Genomic DNA, 24,613 nt, shown 5'->3' on the forward strand with positions numbered 1-24,613 from the left:
CTTGCAAACATTAAGAAGTTGACCAATGAAAAATGAGTGGCTTATCGACAAGAAAAAGTTTCCAGAAACATTACAAGTGCAACCAATTAAAATTGTAAAAACAACAAATTGTTGAAATCAACAACTTCTGGATGAATGCGCATCACATCGTCAGTTTAATTCATATGCTATTATCAGTTTAAAATGGATATTTTGTGAATTCCTTCTGCTGGAAATCATTTCTAACACGCGGTCCAGTACGTTCCAAATTTCAAATTGCTCGCATGTTAATAAATTTTAATGCTGTTTTATCCCTGCCAACATTTTTTGAATTTGGGGGCGCTTCTGAGAATCCCCACTACGTCGAAAACAGTCGTATACGATATCCAAAACTCCTCGGAAAAGCGCCGTCACTATTGAGAAGTTGTACCACGCCAAGTTACTACAAAAAAGTATCGCATGAGTGCAATTATTAGGAGCCCTTCTGGATACATTTAGAAGGACGCCAATAAGAGCCCCTTCAAACAATCAGACAAAGTGCATTTTAAGATAGTTGTAAAAGAATCATTGTGGTCAAGTAAAACACTAAACAATCGTGTTTTACTTGACCATTTTTATGAAACATTTATAAATTCTCATAAATATAGCATTTATATGACTATCACATCACATTTAACACATTTTTATGCATTAATAAGAGATTGATGTTGAGTTACAAGTTGTAAGTTAAATATTGTAGCGTCTATCAGCCAGTACTTTTATTCCCAATGGAGGCAGCGTGTCTGGAAAAATATTTGAAAAACTATCATTTTATTCCATTTGGAAAGTCAAAAAATTGTTCACCAATTTACTTTTCACAATTTTTAGCGTAATAACTATGTTTTCAGCACTTTATTTTCGTTTTCATTGAAATAAATTATAATAAGCCAGTTGCGCTTGGTGTTTCACAAAATATAAAATGGCTCTTGTAACAATAGTGATGGCAAAATACTTTCATGCGAATAGTGATGGCAAAATACTATCACAGTTGGCGATTGTTGCAGTGTCACTTACGAGTCTGTGGTAGCGATGAGGATGAAATGGAACATTGAAATGCTGGCAGGGATGACACCAAAAGGAAGGAAATCGAATTATCAATGCAAAAGTGTTTACTAATAATGTTTTAAGATATTTAAAGTTTTGTTGTTTGTTTCTTTTTTTTTCTTATTTGTTTATATGCTTAATAAGATTATTATTTATCAAGTGGTATTGTAGTGTAGTGTATTATTATATATTTTATATTGATGAAAATGAATAAATTATACAAAATTCATAGAATTTTGGATTTGACTTTCAATTTGAAGTGGGGATATCATTCATACAAATGTAGGTTGAAAAGTATTTGCAACGATGTTAATTTTGAATTTGACTCGCATCGAAAATTGTTTGACAAATTATTGAGTAGGATAACACTTGAAATATTATTGCTAATGTGTTGAATTTCACTGTTGAGGGTAATGTCTGTGTTTTGTTGAGAACGCGATTTTCTCAATAATTTCTCAACTTGAATACTACCCTGATCCTTTGAAAAAATGTTTGAAAAAATGTTGAAATTTAGCATTTTTTAAACGTTTGTGTTTATTGGGATGTAGAATAAAAACTGTTGTAAAGTGGCTACGTTACCTTACCTATCACGCTTACGCTACTGTAATTATGTATCAGTAAATGGACTTTTAAGTTGACTACTGGTTGACAGTTCATAAATATGGCGTCGTGTTAAATGTCTTGAAACAGCCGTGAGTGTATGTGTGTGTAAAGAGTAATGAGGAGGAAAAAATCAAAAATTAAAATCGGAAAATCGGAAATATAATTATTAAATACAAAATAATAGTCATATTGCGTATAAAGGTGTCCTAAGTTCGCATAAGGGCTTTGACATACTCGTCTTTTCGACTTTCGGTTTGGTTTTCCTACATTTTTTCATAAAAGAAAAATATTAAATTATTTTTTTGACAGATAACAAACAAACAAGAGTGACCGAAATTTTTCGCCAACTTTAATTTTACAAAAAAAAAATCTCAAATCTAATGGTTTTATGATAACAAATAATGAAAGAATATGATTTTGTGCAACAAATGTAGTAAAATCTGGAGACATGCAGTAATGGTAAAAAAAATCTGTGCAAATATATATAATAAAGGAAGCAAAGACGACAAGTGTGTATAAAAGCCGTTGCTGCAGAAAACAACAACAAAAACTATAATAAAAACTAAAACAAGAAAATCCACAGGCAGGGCAACAACGGCCCAAGACATTATTGGGACAAAGGAGTTTTTGGAGTTTTAGCTGCGGAAAATGGCACTGGTTACAGTGCAACGTTCTCCTAGTGTCACTGGTTCACCTCAGTGTTCGAATTCGGTAAGACCCCATCTCAAATGTCATGGACTTATAAATCTACGAAACATAAAGAAATGGATGACTATGATTAGGTGATAGCCAACCATATCTATATTTAAACAAGAAAATAAATAGAAAAAAATAAAAACAAAGACATTATATGTAGATGTTTTCTACAGATGTTAGTATATCGCTTGAGATTTTTGTATATTCCAACTGAGTTGTCTTGCCTTTCCCACAATATTTCATTAGTGTGTTCATAAGTTGTAACGTCGTTTTTATTGTAATTTTCTTCATTATTTTTGTACGTGCAAAAATAAGGCAAAAAGTGCGAGTTGCGCAAATACCAAAAATTACTCACTTCTGCATTTCTTTTGGTTTGCCCCTTTTTCGTGTATTCGTGTGTTTATCATAAGGCTTTATTATGGTTTTTGTTTTGGTATCAATGTTTTTCTTGAATAAAATACACCCAATGCTTCAATGAAAGGAAATATTCTGACAAAGTAATAATGAAAAACGTAGTCTTTTGGACTTGAATGGATAGACTTTGTCACCATTAAGCATTAAAAAGCATGTACAATTTGACATGAAAGTAGGGCGGGGCCGGCCTAGGTATTGGCCTACATAATACCCCTTTGAATTTCGTATCCTTCGATGTTAATATGGTACACACCAATATAATATTAATGATATTATAGTGTAAGAATTTATCTGGTTATAGGGATAGTTGACAATCCAGAACTTACAACTCACTCTACGCCATTATTAGACGAGCTACCAATGGGATGATTACATTTTTTCATTTAAGACTGTTATAACTCTTTTTATATATGCTATCAAAACTGCAGTAGGTAACGCTACCTAAATGTTTCAGACATAAAATATCAATTGAAGCCCCTTGTGAAGGATGACTAGCACATCATTTATTTACTCTGCAACTACAAAACATTTTAATATTTTATGTAGTCCCAGAATAGTGTACCTTAAACACTCGAAACTTATTCCAATATTTAGTGAAATGTGCAAATCATTATAATAACTCCAAATTGTGGACAAATGCATAGAATATCAACAGTGGCTTGTCTTTAAGATCACGGTTGTGTGACTGCAGCTTCGATATTGTCGTTCATCATGGAAGCCAACATTGACAACATTTTGCCGACCCCAATAAATGGGGACCCTGTCGTATTCTGAATATTCGTTGCTCTAGGTTTCGTTATCGCACCAGGGATGATAAACGATGTTGATAGAAAAGTACTAAAAAATTATTTAAAATGTACTTTTCGAAACCAAAAGGTGCTAAAATTACGTAATATCAAATTTACAGGTTATTGTAAATCTAGACCGATTTGGACAATTGTTTGTTTTTAGATTTTCTAAAAATAACATTTATTTTTAAAATTTTATTTCTATAGAAAATTTTGTCAAAATTTTATTTCTGCAGAAATTTTTGTAAACATTTTATTTCTATAGAAATATGTGTCAAAATTTTATATCTATAGAAAATTTTATCAAAATTTTATTTCTTTAGAACATTTTGTCAAAATTTTATTTCTATAGAAAATTTTTTCAAAATTTTATTTCTATAAAAATTTGTCAAATTTAATTATATACGTATTTAATCGGCCTTTTTTGTTATATACTCCGTATGGACAAGCTTTCAATTTAGAATACGGTGTTAAGAAGTTTTAAGATACCTTGCCATCGGCAAGTGTTACCTCAACCCAAGTAATAAGATTAAGGGATTGTAGCTATATGAGAAGATGATGCACAGTGGTGGTGAAAAAATGATTCAACTTGGGAGAAATTATTCTCGTGTGTAATTTCCATTAAAAATTAGCATATAAGACCAAAATTGAATCACCTCACCCAGCCAGATCTTACTAGAGACTATGGAAATGTGGATTAGCCAACACTGAAACATATGTATAGTCAGGCTTGTAAGATGGGTATCTGGCATTTTCTTTTCAATAGCATAATAATACCAATTCCTTAATCTTCATGTCCAATTAGCTCGCATTTAAAATTTTAATTAATGTAAAGTAATTGATTTGGACGAAAAACCAGCCTGCGTTGATATCAGGCTAACATAAAAATTTTATGTCGTATAAATCCTTCAAACCGGAAGAAGATTAAACTAATGTGGATTTGTGTTTGACCACAGACCACGAATATTTGTAGTTGTTATGAACTTTAAAAGCGTATTAACAGAGTTTGTTTGGAAAAATAAACTAGTTTTGTCATGCCTCCCATCCCGTCCTATGTATCCTATCAAATTTATTTGTATCCTATCAAATTTATTTGTATCCTATCAAATTTATTTGTACTCGAATATATCATAATTTTTTGTTAATTTTTTTGGTAACAAAAATATCAATCACTAGATAAGAAGTAGCGTAAGCAGCAGCATATATCAAATATTTCAATTTGTTTTGTTTATATTTTGATTGTCATCAATACTATATTTTTTATAGTTACGTGGGTATGTGGATACGTTTTAATAGAGAGCACATTAAAGAGGTTTAGAATGAAAAGGAACCTAAAAATTCCTTAGTTAGGTTAGGTTATGTAATATTGACAGTTTGCTATTTCAGACTTCAAATAATTCATTGTGTTATATCACATTATCAAGGAATACCTAAAGTATATCATTGTTTTCTGATCATTGAACCACTTTTGATCCTATGTCTGATGCTTTTCACAACTCTTTGCAGTGGGCTTAACCTCTCGTTATAAAATCACAACACGGACGCCCTCTATATGTCTAATTAGGGTGAGTGGCCCCTAACACAAAATGGACCATATCTCGACGCCCCAGCGGGTCTGTGGTCTTTTTGAGCAGATCTCGTTTTATACTTTAATTCCACGCTCGTTTGGTCAGCCCTCATGATAGCCCTCTCAAGAAGTTTCATCTTGCGTGTTACTACTAGCACGCTAATTCAACAAATTTTCGTTTTTCATTAGAGACGAATTTTTTGATGATCTGTATCAAACTTTTCTACGTTTGCGACTGTTGTTGTAAACGCCGTAAACATGGCATAGGCGTCGCAAATGTAGAAAAACAAACAAACGTCGCAAATTCAAAATACTTCAGTCGCGTCATTTGGGCGTCGAATTCTATGATATCCAAGATGATGACATGTTTCAAGAGTTTCAATTATCAGGAATGTTCATAAAATAATTAATGGATTTAAAAAAGTAGACTAGAGAATATACCTATTTCAAAGGGAGGCTTTATGATGCAGTAAACGTGACGATCTTTCACAATTTCTGCCAATTTCTGATTAAAAATTTTCAAAACTCTAGCTAGTCATTCGCTGATGCAAGAAAAGCTTGGGTGAACATTATGGACCACGCATCCCTTCTATAGGGGAGCCAAACAAAATTAAATTAAAGTATGTTTATAATTTCTTTTGTTCAAACTAGGTTTTCTACATTAGCATTACGGTTTATGAGACATACGTGGTAAATGTATGTCGCAAAAGTCACAATTTGCGACAGGCTCACCCTGTGTGCCGCATTACCTCACATGTAAAGTAGAATAAATCCATATATGAATATTCGTTTCAGCGCCATCTATATATGAAAACCCCAGTTACACACGATTACAAAATTTTTGTTTTGCGATATATTCCCCCAAAGAAACGATTGGTATAACTACCGTTTTCATAAAAAAATCTGAATCGCCGTAATACAGCATATTCGACATATGCATATGTGACAACTGTGGTCAGATGGAAAATATGGGCATCCAGATTAACATGTAAAGTAGCATAAATCCATATATGAATATTCGTTTCAGCGCCAAAGAAACGATTGGTATAACTACCGTTATCCAAAAAAAATCTACAGCATAGTCGACATATGCATATGTGACAAATGTGGTCAGATGGAAAATATGGGCATCCAGATTTACATGTAAAGTAGCATAAATCCATATATGAATATTCGTTTCAGCGCCATCTATATGTGGAACAGTTAAATACGATTTCAAAAATTTTTGTTTTGCGATATATTCCTCCAAAGAAACGATTGGTATAACTACCGTTTTCCAAAAAAAAAAATCTGAATCGCAGTAGTACAGCATATTCGACATATGCATATGTGACAACTGTGGTCAGATGGAAAAAATGGGCATCCAGCTTTATATGTAAAAGATAAATCTTTTAGCGTTCTATGCAAAATGTGTTTGAGAGTCCCAATATATGTTCTTGAAAATAGTGGACGCAATTCTCCTTGAAAGAAATGTGACCACTGTGGCCAAATGGAAAAAGATAGGCGCCCAGATCTTTTACTTCTCTATTCGATGATAAAAACGGATATTGCGAAATGTGTTTGGGAGTCCCAATATATGGCACAGAAAAAAGGGGACGCACTGCTCGTCGAGGGAAATGAATTCAGATTAAAACATCCCATGAGCACAAAAGAAAATTCTGATTCAATCACAAAATTAATTGATCCAATTAATTTTTTAATTGAAATCTCTTCAATCACAGAAATGATAGTATCAATTAAAAAATTAATTGATACTATTAATTTGTGTGATTGATTTTTATTTCAATTAAAAAATTTGTTGAATCAATTAAATTTTAATTGAATATTTTTAAAAACTCAATTAAGATTTAAATTGGAAATATGTTCTTTGATTTTTTTTTGTGAGGCTTAGTTCGAAAGAATTTCTGTGCCTTCGCTTTGGCCAAATCGCGAAAAAAAATCAAATAACACACAGTATTGAAAAATAGGGTTTCAATATTTATCTTCTAATGAACCCACTGTACAAAAACTAAGGCGCCACCACCAAAATATTCTGTATTGTAGATGATTTTTGATTAAAATGAAGGAATTAATTGATTAACCAATTTGACGAAATAAAAATGCTCAAAAAAAATTAATTTTACATTTTCATAAAAAAATATATTATTTTAGTCCGTTTAATATAAACATGTTTCAATGGAAAACAGTATTCACATTTCACAATTGCTTACCTACGATAAATGTAGACTGTGTTCCATTTTTACAATACCGGAAAACACAAACGCAGGTAATTCCAAATGCTTTCTGTCATATATTTTTTCAGTTGTTTACCGCATGGTCATTTGTTGTTGCACACTTTATTTTCTTCAACCCGTTTGTTTGACTTGTTATTGTATCCAAAATATTTATGCACACATTTCGAACGCAGCAGACAGAATGTCGCCAATCATGTTTTTTTTTTCAATTTACGCGAAAAACAAAAACCCGACCTTCGTTACGATCTCTCCATCACGTGTTGTTGAAAAAATGCACATTCTCTTGTTCTCTTTTCGCTCTTCCTCTCCATCTCCATCGATTGAATCAATCACATGTTTAATTGGGAACGGAACAATTTTCAATCACGTTTGTAATTGAAAATTATTGTCGAATTGATTAACAAATTAATTGAATCAATTAATATTTTAATTGGAAACGTAACAAATATCAATCATTTTTTTATTCGGATTTGATTAAATAATTCATTGAATCAATTAACATATTAAGTCCGTTTCCAAACTCAATTAATTGTTTAATTGAAAAAATGTCGGTGACAATTTTTTGTGTGTAATCATAATTTAGTTCTTTAATTATTTTTTTAGCAATAATAATACTTATAAAATAAAACGAATTCAGTACTAATTACAACTACTAATCAATACAAATATTAAACATTATTCGCAATCGTTGAAATACATAAAAAGATGACTTAAACTTCGCCATTAATTTACATTGATTACATTTATCCAAGTGTGCTTTGGAAAATATTTTGCGTTCCGCCCTCTTACACATATCTTTAAAATTTATATCATCAACCACGCCCACTGTCTTTTCGACTAAATATAAACAAAAAATCGCCAACATTGTGGTTGTTTTGTTTTTTTTTATTCCTTGAGGAAGTTTTCCTATTCTATATTTTTACTTATTAGTCAGCATGAAAATAAGCTAAGGTCATTGGTCTGTCATCACGCTAATATAAATCGGCGCGGCAGTAGGCTATGGTAAACAGTATCGTACAAAACATTTGCAACTACCATAAAAATGTAAATATTTTGCCATAAGAAAAAAACGGAGTGTTAGAATATTCAGATTTTTTAATTTATTTGTATTTTGTACAATCTCCCTAATATATCAGAAAAAAATTAAATTAATTTAATTAATTAAAGCTAAATATATACATAGTACCAAAATGAATAAAACAAAACAATTGCAACTCATAACATCTTGTATTCTAAGGCTTAATATTTTTTAATTTTTTCCGAATCCTTTATTTTTAGTAACAGATATGCATCGTTGTGTTTGAGGAAAAGCGCTACAGAGGAAATAGGCTACAGTTTTGTGCTAAGGCTGTCAAGCATGGAGGGGCCCACGTCATGGTCTGGGGACGATTTTTTGCTGAAGAGTGCATGGAATAATATATTACAGGATGCAATTGAATATTTAATAAAGTCCATGTCCCAACAATGCAAAGCTGTTACTAAACATAAAGGATTCGGAAAAAATTAAAAAATATTAAGCCTTAGAATACAAGATGTTATGAGTTGCAATTGTTTTGTATTATTGATTTGGGTACTATATATCTATTCAGCTTCACAAAATGTTATATATTAATAAAATTAATTTAATTTTTTCTTATATATTAGGCAGATTGTACAAAATACAAATAAATTAAAAAATTTGAATATTTTAACACTCCGTTTTTTCTTATGGCAAAATATTGAAATTTTTATGGTAGTTGCAAATGTTTTGTCCGATACTGCACATAATATAGGTATGTGGGTATATTGACATAGAAATTCACACGTGAGAAAAATTGGTTCAACAAAATTTACGCAGTAAACATTTGAATTAAATGTAGACTTCCTTGCTCATTTGTATGTTTAAAAAATCATTAGATATAGGAAGAATGTCCATGAATATGTCAAAATTAGTTGAATCTATTGTGATTGGCCTTATTTTGTTACCATAAAATGTTCAAAACTCTGTTATTTCAGCCTTGCATAAATGCTACTTGAACTAGGCTATAAAGAAAGGCGGGTTTCTTTGGCCCTGGCATTGGATTTTCGTAGAATATGTGTATGCAAATCATAAATAAATTTAATTAAATAATTTAAAAAGAAAAAAAATGCTGCAAATATGTTCTAGAATATTTTTTTTAATTGTGAACCAATAATAATTAAAAACTACTTTATCTTAACATACCCATTATAATTTGTACTTTGTTTTTAAATTACAGGATAGTGAAGCAGATGAAGAAGAGGGTAGCAAACATGAAAAAAGGTAAATCAAATTTTATATTTTCATTTCAGTTTATTAAAGCTATTCAAAGCCTGGTTTGGCAAACAAAAATAACAATCCTATATGAAATTATAATTTTCAAATTTTGATAACATTCGTAGGTCCCATTGATCCCTACTACCTTTTAGAGCTCAACCGAAGAATCGGTTTCGACTTCGGCTTTCAAAAATCGATTATCGTTAAGATGCCGATGCTGAATCATTTTTAACATATTACTTCAAATGATATTGTTCCAGTGTTGAATTTGACCAGTCAAAATACCCAAATAACACAAAACGCTCAAAGTCCTTAATATGGAAAGAATGTAACTCCATACCCAATAAGTGTAAAAAATTAAAATAAAATGGATTCATATATTACGGAGCCTACTATGCTGCGTAACGCTAACATAACAGGTTGGCTGATAAGTCCCCGGTCTAACAAAGAAAATCACATTTTTTTGTCAAAATTCGTTTTTATTATTCAACATAGTTCCCCTCAAGAGCGATATAACGATTATAACGACCTTCCAATTTTTTGATACCATTTTGGTAGTACTCCTTCGATTTTGCCTCAAAATAGGCCTCGGTTTCGGCGATCACCTCTTCATTGAAGCAAATTTTTTCCCTGCGAGCATCCTTTTGAGGTCTGAGAACAAGAAATAGTCGCTGGGGGCCAAATCTGGAGAATACGGTGGGTGGGGAAGCAATTCGAAGCCCAATTCATGAATTTTTGCCATCGTTCTCAATGACTTGTGGCACGGTGCGTTGTCTTGGTGGAACAACACTTTTTCTTCTTCACATGGGGCCGTTTTGCCGCGATTTCGACCTTCAAACGCTCTAATAACGCCATATAATAGTCACTGTTGATGGTTTTTCCCTTCACAAGATAATCGATAAAAATTATTCCATGCGCATCCCAAAAAACAGAGGCCATTATTTTGCCAGCCATTTACCATTACTTTGCCAGACTTTTGAGTCTTTCCACGCTTCGGAGACGGTTCACCGGTCGCTGTCCACTCAGCCGACTGTCGATTGGACTCAGGAGTGTAGTGATGGATCCATGTTTCATCCATTGTCACATATCGACGAAAAAACTTGGGTGTATTACGAGTTAACAGCTGCAAACACCGCTCAGAATCATAAACACGTTGTTGTTTTTGATCAAATGTGAGCTCTCGCGGCACCCATTTTGCACAGAGCTTCCGCATAAATATTGATGAATGATATGACCAACACGTTCCTTTGATATCTTTAAGGCCTCTGCTATCTCGATCAACTTCATTTTACGGTCATTCAAAATCATTTTGTGGATTTTTTTGATGTTTTCGTCGGTAACCACCTCTTTCGGGCGTCCACTGCGTTCACCGTCCTCCGTGCTCATTTCACCACGCTTCAATTTTGCATACCAATCAATTATTTTTGATTTCCCTGGGGCAGTGTCCGCAAAATCATTATCAAGCCAAGTTTTTGCATCCACCGTATTTTTTCCCTTCAGAAAACAGTATTTTATCAAAACACGAAATTCCTTTTTTTCCATTTTTTTCACAATAACAAAAGTTGCTTCACAAAAGACGCTCTATCTCACAAACTAATTTACTTACAGACGTCAAATTTTGACACGAATAATTTGAAGGTTGGCACTATATAAAAATAATATGCATTTAATACTAGCGACGCCATCTATGTGTCAGACCGGGGACTTAACAGCCAACCTGTTATTTGAATATTGGAATAGTTATCCCTTTCAACATTTATGAGCAGCGGCAATAACATATTTAAGAGCTTCACAGACAAGTGTGGCCAGCAGACGATTCTTCAGTACAAATAAACCTTTTTTGTCATTATAATATTGAACTACTGATTTTTGAATATTAAAAAGTCTGTTAGTTCTAAAAGAATATTATAGGGAGCCACCGTGGTGCAATGGTTAACATGCCCGCCTTGCATACACAAGGTCGTGGGTTCGATTCCTGCTACGACCGAACACCAAAAAGTTTTTCAACGGTGGATTATCCCACCTCAGTAATGCTGTTTGACATTTCTGAGGGTTTCAAAGCTTCTATATGTGGTTTCACTGCAATGTAGAACGCCGTTCGGACTCGGCTATAAAAAGGAGGTCCCTTCTCATTGAGCTTAACATGGAATCGGGCAGCACTCAGTGATAAGAGAGAAGTTCACCACTGTGGTATCACAATGGACTGAATAGTCTAAGTGAGCCTGATACATCGAGCTGCCACATAACCTAACCTAACCTAAAAGAATATTATAATCCCAGAAAAAAATTGGAGTTGTTCCACAAACATATCTTTTAAAGCGCATCACGGAATCGACCATCAATTTTTTCCACTTTCGATGCAGTTCTTTTGGACAAATCCACAAACATTTCTTTTGAAGCGCATCCCAGCATCCCCTATCAATTCTTTTCCACTCCCGTGCAGTCCTTTTGGACATTTATTAGAAATTACGCAATTAGGTTATTACAAATGAAATTGTTGGTTTTGGACAATTAAATTTCACATAAAAATATAGAAAACCAATACAAAAAAAAAACTAAAAAATAAAAGCTAAAAAACAAAAATAAAAATAAAAAAATTAAATTTCATCTCCGATACAGTTCTTTTGGACAAATCCACAAACATTTCTTTTGGAACGCATCCCGGCATCCCCTATCAATTCTTTTCCACCACCCGATGCAGTCCTTTTGTACATTTATTAAAAATTTCGCAATTAGGTTATTACAAGTGAAACTTTTGGTTTTGGACAATTAAATTTCACATAAAAATATAGAAAACCAATAAAAAAAGTAAAAAATAAAAATTAAAAAAAATAAAAAAATTTAATTTCATCTCCGCTTGGATTTGAATCTGTGCTATTTGACTTTTTATTTCCTTGGAAGTTTTTTGAGAAGGTTTTGCAAATAACGATAATTTTGATTTATTTATTTTTATACCCTGCGCCACACTTTGGAACAGGGTATTATAAGTTAGTGCATATGTTTGCAACACCCTGAAGGAGACCAGATAGACACATGGTGTTTTTGGCAAAAATGCTCAGGGTGGGCTCTTGAGTTGATATAGCGATGTCCGTCTGTCCGTGAACACATTTTTGTAATCAAAGTCTAGGTCGCAGTTTTAGTCCAATCGACTTCAAATTTGGCACAAGTATGTGTTTTGGCTCAGAATAGAACCCTATTGATTTTGGAAGAAATCGGTTCAGATTTAGATATAGCTCCCATATATATATATTTCGCCCGATATGGACTTATATGGCCCCAGAAGCCAGAGTTTTACCCTAATTTGCTTAAAATTTTGCACAAGAAGACCAATTAGTACTATAGTCAAGTGAGCCAAATTTTATTGAAATCGGTTCAGATTTAGATATAGAAGAAGTCTATCAAATTCTGTACAGATCGAGTGATATTTAAATGTATGTATTTGGGACAAATACAATGTGTTGGGGGCTATATAGCCCCAACACATTCGACGTTTAGATCTACAAAGTGGTGCAGGGTATAATATAGTCGGCCCGCCCGACTTTAGACTTTCCTTACTTGTTTTTTGTTTGTTTTTTTTTTGTAATTTCTTCATCCAAATGAACTTCCAAGGCACAACTTATGAAGCAATGCAAAGGATCCAAAAATTGTGTACATCCGTCCTTTGACAAGTCCATGTAAAATTCATTGGAGATGATCGAAGTTTGCACTACTTCCGGATCACGAATTGGGGATACAAACTACTTTCTTAGAAGCTCTTGTTTTTGCTGGGAAAGTTCAGGAAAATATTCGTCTTCGGCCGAATTTTGCTTTTTTGCCGAACATCGGCTTCGAGCAAAAAACCCGCTTCAGTCGAGCTTGTATAACTTATCTTTAAATTATGTAGCCGAAATAATATATTAAAGAAACGTATTTCGGTAGGTGTAACCGGACAGAATAAAAAAACAAAATTAATTTAAAAACAACCAATATTAAGGAGTAACAATCCATGGAGCCCGAAACATGATAAGTAATATTAAAATAGCAATTATTAAATTAGGTTGAAAAATTTCATTTAAACTAATTTCTATAAAATTATATTAAACCAAAGTTTAATTATAGTAAAGGAAGCAAATCAAATAAAATTAAATTTAAGAAGGCTTAGAGAGGATGGTGGAAAGTTCTATCTTTCTGGTATATAAGAAGTTGTTATCGTTCAAAGCTTTGTGAAGTAGCTTAAGGAAACACCACTTGCATATGCGATTTTTAGTTTATTCATCGTTTATGCCAATGGTAATTCAAATTAGTTGGGATTAGTCATAAATTACCCAATTCCCTATAAACTATTCTCTTATATCTGATTTTTCCATTATTTTGTAGCGAATGTTTCTTTGCTGGCAAAGGCACCGCATTAGTATTAGCGCTCAAAGATATTCCACAATATTCTGAACGTCGCCTGAGTACGGAATCAATAAGGTCAACAAATAGCACACAAAGTAATAATTCGGATATACAACACCACTTGCAGTCTATGTTTTATTTGTTGCGACATGAGGAGACTTTAAAAATGGTATGTACGATAACTTAGTAAATGTCTTCGTTACGTATTTGTTTGATTGAAATTATTGGTTTGTTTTTCAATAGGCGGTTAAACTAGAATCGCAACGTGCTAATCGTACAAGGTACATTGTTATAGCATCACGTTGTTGTTATCGGTCTACTACCACCGAAAGACGCAGTAAGATAATGCGTCACAATTCAGCGAGAATATCGTCGTCGTCCTGTTCTTTATCCTCAACTGCTGCAGCAGCTTCAACATCAAACAATGCGCCTATAATAGGGAGCATGGGAACAACACGTCAGCTCTCTATGGATAGTAGCAGGGTGGCAACACAACAACAGTTGCAACAGATTGACGATAGCTGGGTGGAAATGCGTGAGAAACGCTTGTCAAATAGTGCTGCAATCAACCGTCAAAGTCTTAAATGCGATGTTTCTGAAAAATTGTGTGCTTCTGGTGATAATAAAAATAGTAATTCCCTTACACAAAATTCAACTGCCAATACAAACACAATGATTCCTTCAAACTCTGCTACGGTGACCACTTCAATGGCCGCCTCAGCTCAAGATTATGTGGGTGTTGAGGAATCTTGCTTACTTGGCATTGACTATAATGAACGGGCCACCATAGGGTTGGTTGTGCCAATTTTAGCAGATACTACCATACATCTCGATGGAGATGGGTTAGTAATACTTAGTGCTTTGACAAATCTTCTGCGAACAAATAAATTATTTTTATTTCTTTTTGCAGTGGATTTAGTGTATCTGTTTATGGCAAGACTCATATTTTTAAGCCAGTTTCTGTACAAGCAATGTGGTATGTATCTTCTTACGTATGTATATTAATTTGTTATATAATAAAGTAAATATGTTTGTATTTTTAAAGGTCGGCATTGCAAACCTTACATAAAGTATCCCAAAAGGCTCGTGAGAATAATTTTTATCCTGGTGGCCCATCCCATGATTGGTTGTCTTTTTATGAAAGTCGCATAGAATCTGAGCAATCATGTTTGAATGAATGGAATGCTATGGATTCATTAGAGAGTCGTCGACCTCCATCACCCGATGCCATAAGAAATAAGTTAGTTATCAAGCAGGAATATATGCTATCTTAAATTGTCTTTGTTTTTTTGGTATATTATTATTTTTTTCTTTTTAGACCCACTGCAAAAGAAGAAACAGAAGGAGTTATTAAAATGAAACTAAAAGAAATTATGATGTCAGTTGATTTGGATGAAGTTACCTCGAAATATATACGCAGCCGTTTGGAGGAACATTTGGACATGGATTTAGGCGAATACAAATCATTTATTGACGAGGAAATGCTTATGATATTGGGACAAATGGATGCTCCCACCGAAATATTTGATCATGTTTATCTGGGCTCAGAATGGAATGCTAGTAATTTGGAGGAACTACAAAAAAATGGGTATTTAACAATAAATTATTGTTTATATATAGATTATTATAAGATATGTCATATCTGACCGATGTGAAGCTGTTAATTGTATTTGAAAAGGAATGTACAGTGACTCACATAATTATTCATTTTTTTTTTTTTTTGATTTCTTGAAATCAAATGCATTTTTTCCAAACCGCTTAACATTTTTATGAAATAGTTTTATTAAAATGTTTCCAGGGATATACATAAATGCAAACAAAAAATCGTGAAATTAATTTCATTGTATAAATTTTAATCATTAAATCAAAAAACTACAAAAAAAAAAACAAAGTTCACAAAAGTATTCGTCGTATCAGTAATCACATTGTATGAGACATTATTTTGATCCACTTAGTATTTGGTATAGTGCCCTTTGTTAGCGCAAATGGCTTCCAGTCGTCTTACCATCGACTCTACCAATTTTCGACACGACAAAAGGTGTTACAGGAAGAATGGGGCAAAATCTCTCAAGAAACGTGTCGAAAATTGGTAGAGTCGATGCTAAGACGACTGGAAGCCATTTGCGCTAACAAAGGGCACTATACCAAATACTAAGTGGACCAAAATAATGTCTCATACAATGTGATTACTTACTTATACGACGAATACTTTTGTGAACTTTGTTTTTTGTAGTTTTTTAATTTAATGATTAAAATTAATACAATGAAATTAATTTCACGATTTTTTGTTTAGGTTTTTCATTTATGTATATCCATGGAAACATTTTAATAAAACTATTTCATAAAAATGTTAAGCGGTTTGCAAAAAAAAAGCATTTGATTTCAAGAAATCAAAAAACTAATACTTATTGTGTGTCACTGTAAGATTTGTACTTTCTCCAAGGGTATTTATAAAATTTATTGTAGTGTTGTAATAAAAAATTTGCTCGCTGCATACTATTCTTGAAAGAAATGTTCATCCCACTAGGGATAAAAAAATTGACAAACTTTTGAAATTTATAAATTGTCCAAAATCTTATTTTTTAAGTCCAAGTAGACTAACCAACTTTATGTTGGAGAAAACCAAATAATCGGTTTTGATTAAAAACTTCTAATTGACTTTTAACACAGGAAACCCGAAAATCGACATTGAGTTTTATTTAGGATCAGAAGGAAGGTGCGTTAGGACAGACACAACCGAAACTTGATCCTTAATATCATCCTTTCTGATTTCCAATCATCATTTATTTGTAAGGGTATTTTTTACTCTTTTTTATAAATGATTAATAACAAATTTTATTAATTAATCAATCGCTTTTTAAAAAGTCGAAAGAAATTTTTAAAATATAAAAACAAAAAATGATTTTTCAAAAATTGCTAACACAGGAAATTATTTGGCTCCATGAGATCTCTACTGATTATATATCTAACCGAATTATTGTCATATTTTAATAACCGGTACTAATTGCGCCAGATTGATTTTGTAACATTTTGAACATTCATATCGCATCCATCATGTCGCATACATTTAAAATTACATCATCCGCCGAAAAGTATTCAAATATCTCCAGGACATTTTTTCACAGTAGAAGAAACAGTTTATTAACCTGGACTGTAAATCAACATATCTACCAATCACTGTGGAGTTAATCACGGATAAACTACCCTTTTTTATTAAAAATTTCCGGTAGTGATGTATTAAGTTCTCAGAGTACTTGTAAAATAGTTTACTTAAATTCCTACACATATGGATGAAAACTTAACCGCTAGGAAGCATTCATATCTAATTAATCTAAGCAGTTTGTTAATGTTTTTAGAGCAATCTGGTTGGTTCCACAAAAGTAAATAATAGAGAAGGTTCAGTTAAGACTAGAAGTGCCCATATGTAATAGGTACTTTTAGTTAAATGTGATATCACAATGGACTGAATAGTCTAAGTGAGCCTGAAATTTAATCGGGCTGCCACTTTAACCTAACCTAACCTAATGGAAATACCTACAACATAAATAAAGATTTACACGAATCTTGCAGTGTTTTTGCGTTAAAGTGGCAGATTGACTGAAAGTATTCCAATAAATATTGGTCTCAAATAAGCAGCAAAAGTATGTTCTCTGCAAGATTGTTGTGTATGTTATTACTCACCATATTCTTCAAGCTCAAAAGTGTAGGCAATAAAAAAGTACCAAGGCGACAAAATTGCAAAAAGGATCATTCTATAAAATTGGTGATTAATTGAATATTTAAAAAATATTTCGAGAATATGTTTTGCATTTGCTCAAAAAAAGAACTTGGTAAAAATTATTTACGAATATTTCCAATATTGTTCACAATTAGTCAAGGGTACTCACCGTAATCACAGATAATTCATGCCATGTCGGATTGAATGCCTTGAAAATATTAATTTATGTGAATTTTATTTATTTTCAGCGTACGTCATATTTTAAATGTAACCCGTGAAATAGACAACTTTTTCCCAGGCATGTTCGATTATCTTAATATTCGCGTGTACGATGATGAAAAAACTAATTTACTTAAGCATTGGGACAATACTTTTCGGTATATAACCAGAGCAAAAGCTGAAGGTTCCAAGGTCCTGGTCCATTGTAAGATGGGCGTAAGTCGTTCAGCGTCAGTAGTGATAGCATATGCAATGAAAGCGTACAATTGGGAGTTTCAAAAGGCCCTACAACATGTCAAGGAGAGACGTAGTTGTATAAAGCCTAACAAAAATTTCTTAAATCAATTAGAAACGTATCGAGGAATGCTAGATGCCATGAAGAATAAGGAGAAACTGCAGCGCAGTAAAAGTGAAACCAATTTGAAGAGCACAAAAGATGCCCGTTTATTGCCGGGTAGTGAGCCAACCCCACTAATACAGGCCCTAAATCAGTCGAAATCCAAGTCTGGAGGTGACGGGAAAGAAGCTGAGTTAAATGTTAACGTAGCATCCTTGGACGTTATGACTGTTCCCACCATAGTGGCAACACTTACACGTCCAACCGCTCGTGGTGAACACAAACATAGACGATTGTTGAAAAGATCGAACAGCACTTCCCCTCGTACCATTCAGGCTCCCATGTCATCTATCGTTGTTATGAAACAACAATCACAGAGCTTGGAAAATCTTACCCCGGATCGTAGCATTTCAGAAGAACCGAAAAACATGCGTTTTCCTGGAAGTAACGGAGAAAACTATAGTGTTACCCAAAACCAAGTATTACATATACAGAAGCACACACCACCTTCGAATTCAGCATCAATAATCCAACGCAAGGCTGTGATGAAGATGCAAACTTCGCCACCGACTGCCACATCTGTGCGCACGATTGTACATGATTTAGAAAATCATCAAATAAATGATCCTAACCGAAAGAATACGGAAGATAGAAAATCCCTAAATTTGCCATTTGGAAAAACTGCTGAGGAAAATGATTGCCTACAAAATGTCGATATACCACACACATCTGCTGTAATTAATAGTGAAACTAACCCTTCCGCTATAAAAATGGGTAGTCCAGTCTGGACATCTTCCTCCAAATTAATAACTCAAACCTCCAACATCAATGCTAGTACATCTCTTAACCAAGATGAAACCATACATAAACGTCAACACAATCGGAAAACACAATCATGGGCTGCATCCAGCGGAGGTATTATAATGGATAACACTGTGGGTTCCAATAGTAGCATCGATTCCATATCGACTCAAACTTCTGCGCCTGCGTCATCTTCTACAGCGTACGAAAGTGTTGTGAAAACACGTCCCCGTCAAAGAGAATTGCCATCTCGACACGCCTCTTGGGGCTCTGGTGATAATCGCTGCGGTATGCCAATGCGCAACGGCTCCTGGGGAGCTTTTGACACAAACCGAAATAGTTGTCAGTACAACTTCAATCAGCATGTAAATGTTAATGCAATATTTGAAGGTCAAATTCATGAACTAACCACGAGTAATAAGACTGTTTCAACCGAAATACGACTGTCTCAAGCTAATCAACACCACCAACATCCATTTGGCACTGTAAAACGAACTAAACAGAAGTTGGAAGAATCAACGGTTCTTAAAAAACTTTGTCAAGAGAATGGTAGTGAAACCGAAAGCTCAACGACGATAGATACAGTAGATGAAATTGAATCGGCACATCCTAAGCGCATTTCCAATTTGTTTCGTTCTTCGTCAGCGGCAGCGGGAACCCGTACACGTTTTGCTCAACGATGTAACAGTGAAGAAATTGTACCAAGCAGTGGTGTCCAAAACACCCAAACTGCTCCAGTGAGCAGAAGTGAAGGTAGTCGTTGTGCAGCAACTGACTTATTTCCTGCCTCCGCGCCAGAAGCCTACACCATGTCTGATATTGAAAATAAAAATACAATGACGGGGAGCGGTAGCGATGAAGAAAATGTGGTTTTAAGAAGTGACATTCAGACTGCATTGTCTGCTGCAGAAGATCAACGGGTATCTGGGAATGTGCAAATTCTCAAAAAGAACTTTGAAGCTAAAGCAGGGGTTGCAGGAAATGTAACCACCGGTGGTATAATAGCCCAGACATCAATAAATGCAACAACGGGAAATCTTATAGCAAATAAGCCGACCAAAGGACATCAATCATTGCCGTCATCACCGGTGGCACAGCATCATGTAGATCATCAACACAATCAGCAGCATCAGACGAAAGCACCGTTTCTAGAACAAAATACAACAACTAATCAAACCAGTACGCTCATGACAAAATCTTGTTCCTCTGAACAAACAGATCGGAATGTTAAAGGTTTGGTACATAAATACCAATCTTCATCTTCCACCAGCTCTAACATGCCGACGAAGTCAACAACACCGCAACACCAGCCACTCAGTTCAATTGTAAATTCGGCAACATATAAGCCTAGGCCGCGATCGTACTACGAACCTCAGAGGTCCATGTCGGGAAAGCCACACGAATTCAGCGAATGCAGACCACCCCCAGCACCCCAAAAAATAGCAACACCCTCTCATCATTTAACCGAGGGTATACTACAACAACAGCTCCAGCAGCAGCCCCCACACCAGAGGCGTTTGCAACAGCATGGGAAAACTCATCCACTGTCTAGGCTAAGTTTACCAAAGCAAAGCTTCAATGCAGCGGCTTATAATACCATGTAATCATCATCTTATTATGAAAACAAAACCGATATCGAATCAAAACAAATTCTCAAAGAAAGCAAGCAAAAACATTTATTTTCAAACAAATCTCCACATAATCATGGATTATCATAATACCAAGAAAACCACCCACAATCACCAGCATCAAACATATACCAATTATATAACCACCCTCATTCTTCACACTCACCATACTAACAAATCATGACGCATTTCATAATTTCAGAAAACAAAATCACACCCCACATATTTGTGTAATCATTTATCATTGTAATTATAAACAAGTGTTATGTGTTATTATTTATATATATTGTCCTATTTTGTTTCCACAATGTAATACATTCACAAAAAGAAAAAAACATTTTTATAAATATGTCTTAAGAATTTACTCTCCCGCCCTCATACTTACTTCCTGTACGTACATATGTGTGTTCTTTCAATCTATTCTAAGAACTCAATTTTTGCAATCGGTTGTTATGGTGTTATTGTTAAGTACAAAGAACTTCGTTCTTTATGTCTTTATAAGGTACGAGGTATATCTCTGAATTGTTATAAAATTGAATTGAGTAAGATATCATTCATTTCGAAAAGTCGGATTCTCTCCAACAATACTGCTCTAAATTCTTGGTAATAACATTCTGCTTCTCCTTTTACAACAATCTTAATCACGTTCTTGTCAATTGCTTCTTCGAATGTTTTCGTTCACAATCTCAATGCCATTTATCATTTCACAATGCCAATTCATTTATTTTTATAACCGTATTGCCTGTTTTGTCAACTGTTCTCCTTCTACACAAGGGAATGTCCTAACGTTTTCTAAAGTTTGTAAAATTATTGTTGTTTTTTATCTCGGCTTAAAACCATGCATTGACTAAACTACAAGTGTAGATTAACCAACAGAGGAAAAGTATGCTTGTCAAATTTATTTGGGCAAAGCCCTATAGACTGCAAGATGGTTGGATGTACAGCTGTTTCGGAATTACCACATTCTTCATCAGCATCCACTACTTGCAGCAAAACTATCAACCAATTATCAGAATAAATTCGGGTAATTCACTCAACCCAAAGTGAACTACACTTGAACCTTCCGAAAAAGGTTTGATAGTCGGCTATAGTCTAAACAAATTTACAAGCATATCTCTTTTCCTTTGCCAAACTCAAATCATCGATTTGAATGTAGTTGGCTGGGGTTGTTTTTGAGCGTGCTTCCTCTATCTTCATTCGTTTTGTTTGTAATTGTTGTTTATAAAATATTATTTTATGTGTACTTTACTTGTTGTTGTGACCCTACAAATGCCTGAGAAATATCCGGTCTTAAGGTGGGTATTAAGTTCGAGTTTAGCCCCTAAAATCATTATATTTTACGAATAATTTTCTTATTAATCCCTTATAAAGAATATAAACTTTATGGGCTTTGAAATCGTTTTCTGTGTAATCAACAGATTTTTAGTTGATTCATTGGAGACTTCAAAAAAACAATGAAACACTAGGTAAAGTAAAAATTGAACTGAAAATTTAAATTTGATACAAATGTATTTCAAACCCCGATCTTCTCGGATATGAACATATCAAATAGACTCCTTCAATTTTTGCACAAAATATCAAACAAATCATAATTTTAATGAAGTTTTCTATAAAAAATAAGATTTAAAATTGTTGGGATAAGTACCTAATAAATAACTTATTTACCTATTTTTCATCCGACATTTTTCACTGTACATGCGAAATGCACTTATATTATTTCCTATCGAATCAAAATCGCTCCTGTTTCGTTTGTTTTCGAAGCTACTGTAAGGATAGAAACCTTAAACTGTATAATTTGGAACCAGAAATTCTTAATGTTCTAACCGTCTCAAAGACTTATTTTTCAGAGCTCTCGATCCGATTCACAAATAAGCGTAGTAATGATAAATAACTATTTTTAGGGTGCTTAAATTCTAATAAATTCATGGAGGAGTTCCCTTTAGAATCAAAAGAAGTCCGTCAGTTACAAATAGCAAAGTTCTAAGAATAATGTACATTACAAATTTATAAAATAATTTGCTAAAAAAACTCGCTGTTGGCTAGAATTTAAAATGTTTGGTCTGTTTGAAAACATATCTAGCATTAGAAAAAGAGTTACGACGTTAAAATTTTGACATGAACGGGTTTGAGAGAAACTCAAAACTTCGGGGTCTTTTTTAATGGTCGAATCCTTCGAAGAAGTTGAAAGAACGTCTAACTATTTTTTCTTCCAATGCCGGTACCATGCTGGGGTGTTTGCGTTGAAATTTGCGTGGTTACTTAATGACTGCGTACATTTTATTTCACATCCTGCATAATCTGGTTACAGTTATTCGAGTTTTTCTTTCTTAATAGACATGAATGTCCGCCTGATGTTGTACTGCCTTCATGAAACTAGTGTCTTTGGAAATTGCATTAATAACATTGATATTTTCTATAGAATTCATTTTATCAACTCATAAATGAACAACGCATTTAGCTTAGTATCTATTTCTTGAGAAACAAATCAAATATACACTTTTCTACAATCACAAAATAAACTTTCTTCCAGATTTTTTCGAATGTTGCGTTCGGTTAAGTATTCTTTCGATTACACCAACATCATATGCTATTACAACAACCACGCCAACAACAATCAATAACACCAAATACTATGAACGAAAACAACCGACGAAATAGTGCAATTCTATTTGAATTACTTTTGTACTTCCCAATATCCTCCTTCACTTCTATTACATATTATATATTCCGAAAATTATCCTTATATATATATATATATATATATATATATATATATATATATATATATATATATATATATATATATATATATATATATATATATATATATATATATATATATATATATATATATATATATATATATATATATATATATATATATATATATATATTTTTTTTTTACTTTTCATAGGACATTTGAGAAATAGAAAAATAAATTTTAAAGAATATTCCTTTAAGAAATCTAAAAAATATGATCGTAAAACACAAACAAACAATTTTATTCGTCTATTGCGATGAAAAATTCGATACAACAAAAATAATTATTATTAGTTTAATATTAATAATAATAATATTAATATTGAAATGATAAAATAAACAAAAGAAAATCACATCAGCAAACTATACAAAGTACTCTATTTTAGCTCTAAATAATTAAAGAAAACGAATAATTTTTTGTAAATATTGTAAGATTTTTCTATTTTTATGTTTGTATGAAACCAATGGTTTTTAAAAAATAAATTATATAAAAATTAAAATTTACAGTTAAAGAAATTCTTCGTTTTTGAGAAGGAAGGTAAGTTATTAGATTGTAACATTTTTTCATAGCAAGTATTCACTGATTTATCAATTTAAGCCCTCTTATTTTAAAAATCAAATTAAATTTCTTTTTGAAGTTCAATTAGTATAAAATTCAGGGAAAATATTCAGTTAGGCTTTCGCTTTTCCAAATCCGAATTGCCGGGCCTCACGCTTGACACCTGCCATCAGATTTTGTACAGCCACCTTGTCCACCTTCTTCGCCCCAGAAAGCCAGTTTGCCTTGAACTGCTTCTCGTCCTTAGCAGTGTTTTTGGTCTTCTTTAGGTTCCGCTTGACAATAGCTCAGTATTTCTCAATTGGGCGGAGCTCTGGCGTGTTGGGAGGGTTCTTGTCCTTGGGAACCACCTGCACATTGTTGGCGGTGTACCACTCCATAGCCTTTTTACCGTAATGGCAAGATGCCAAATCCGGCCAAAACAGTACGGAACAACCGTATTTCTTCAGGAAAGGCAGCAGACGTTTATTCAAACACTCACGTAAATTTCTTGGTTGACAGTCCCGGGAGCTATGAAAACGCTGCTTTTCAAGCCACAGGTACAGATGGCTTGCCAAACCAGATATTTCTTTGCG

At 33.4% G+C, this 24,613-nt stretch overlaps 1 protein-coding gene across 4 annotated transcripts; it reads left to right on the plus strand.

Annotated features, from left to right (window-relative positions):
* The first annotated feature begins 1,728 nt into the window (after positions 1–1,728).
* Positions 1,729–23,430, plus strand: ssh (Protein phosphatase Slingshot). 4 transcript variants are annotated; one of them, XM_075291425.1, is made up of 10 exons: positions 1,729–1,866; positions 1,975–2,376; positions 9,602–9,645; positions 13,996–14,185; positions 14,260–14,858; positions 14,927–14,992; positions 15,062–15,256; positions 15,335–15,604; positions 17,983–20,691; positions 23,250–23,430. In XM_075291425.1, the coding sequence occupies exons 2-10, from the start codon at positions 2,314–2,316 to the stop codon at positions 23,338–23,340; spliced, it is 4,227 nt and encodes a 1,408-aa protein (XP_075147540.1). In that variant the 5' UTR covers positions 1,729–1,866; positions 1,975–2,313; the 3' UTR covers positions 23,341–23,430. The 4 variants fall into 4 exon arrangements, with proteins under 4 accessions (XP_075147540.1, XP_075147539.1, XP_075147541.1 ...); XM_075291424.1 differs by having other exon boundaries at positions 1,756–1,917; XM_075291426.1 differs by having other exon boundaries at positions 1,756–1,917; positions 2,100–2,376.
* The last annotated feature ends 1,183 nt before the right edge of the window (positions 23,431–24,613 follow it).

Source organism: Haematobia irritans, chromosome 1 (assembly GCF_050003625.1).
Source record: "Haematobia irritans isolate KBUSLIRL chromosome 1, ASM5000362v1, whole genome shotgun sequence".
NCBI classification, from domain to species: domain Eukaryota; kingdom Metazoa; phylum Arthropoda; class Insecta; order Diptera; family Muscidae; genus Haematobia; species Haematobia irritans.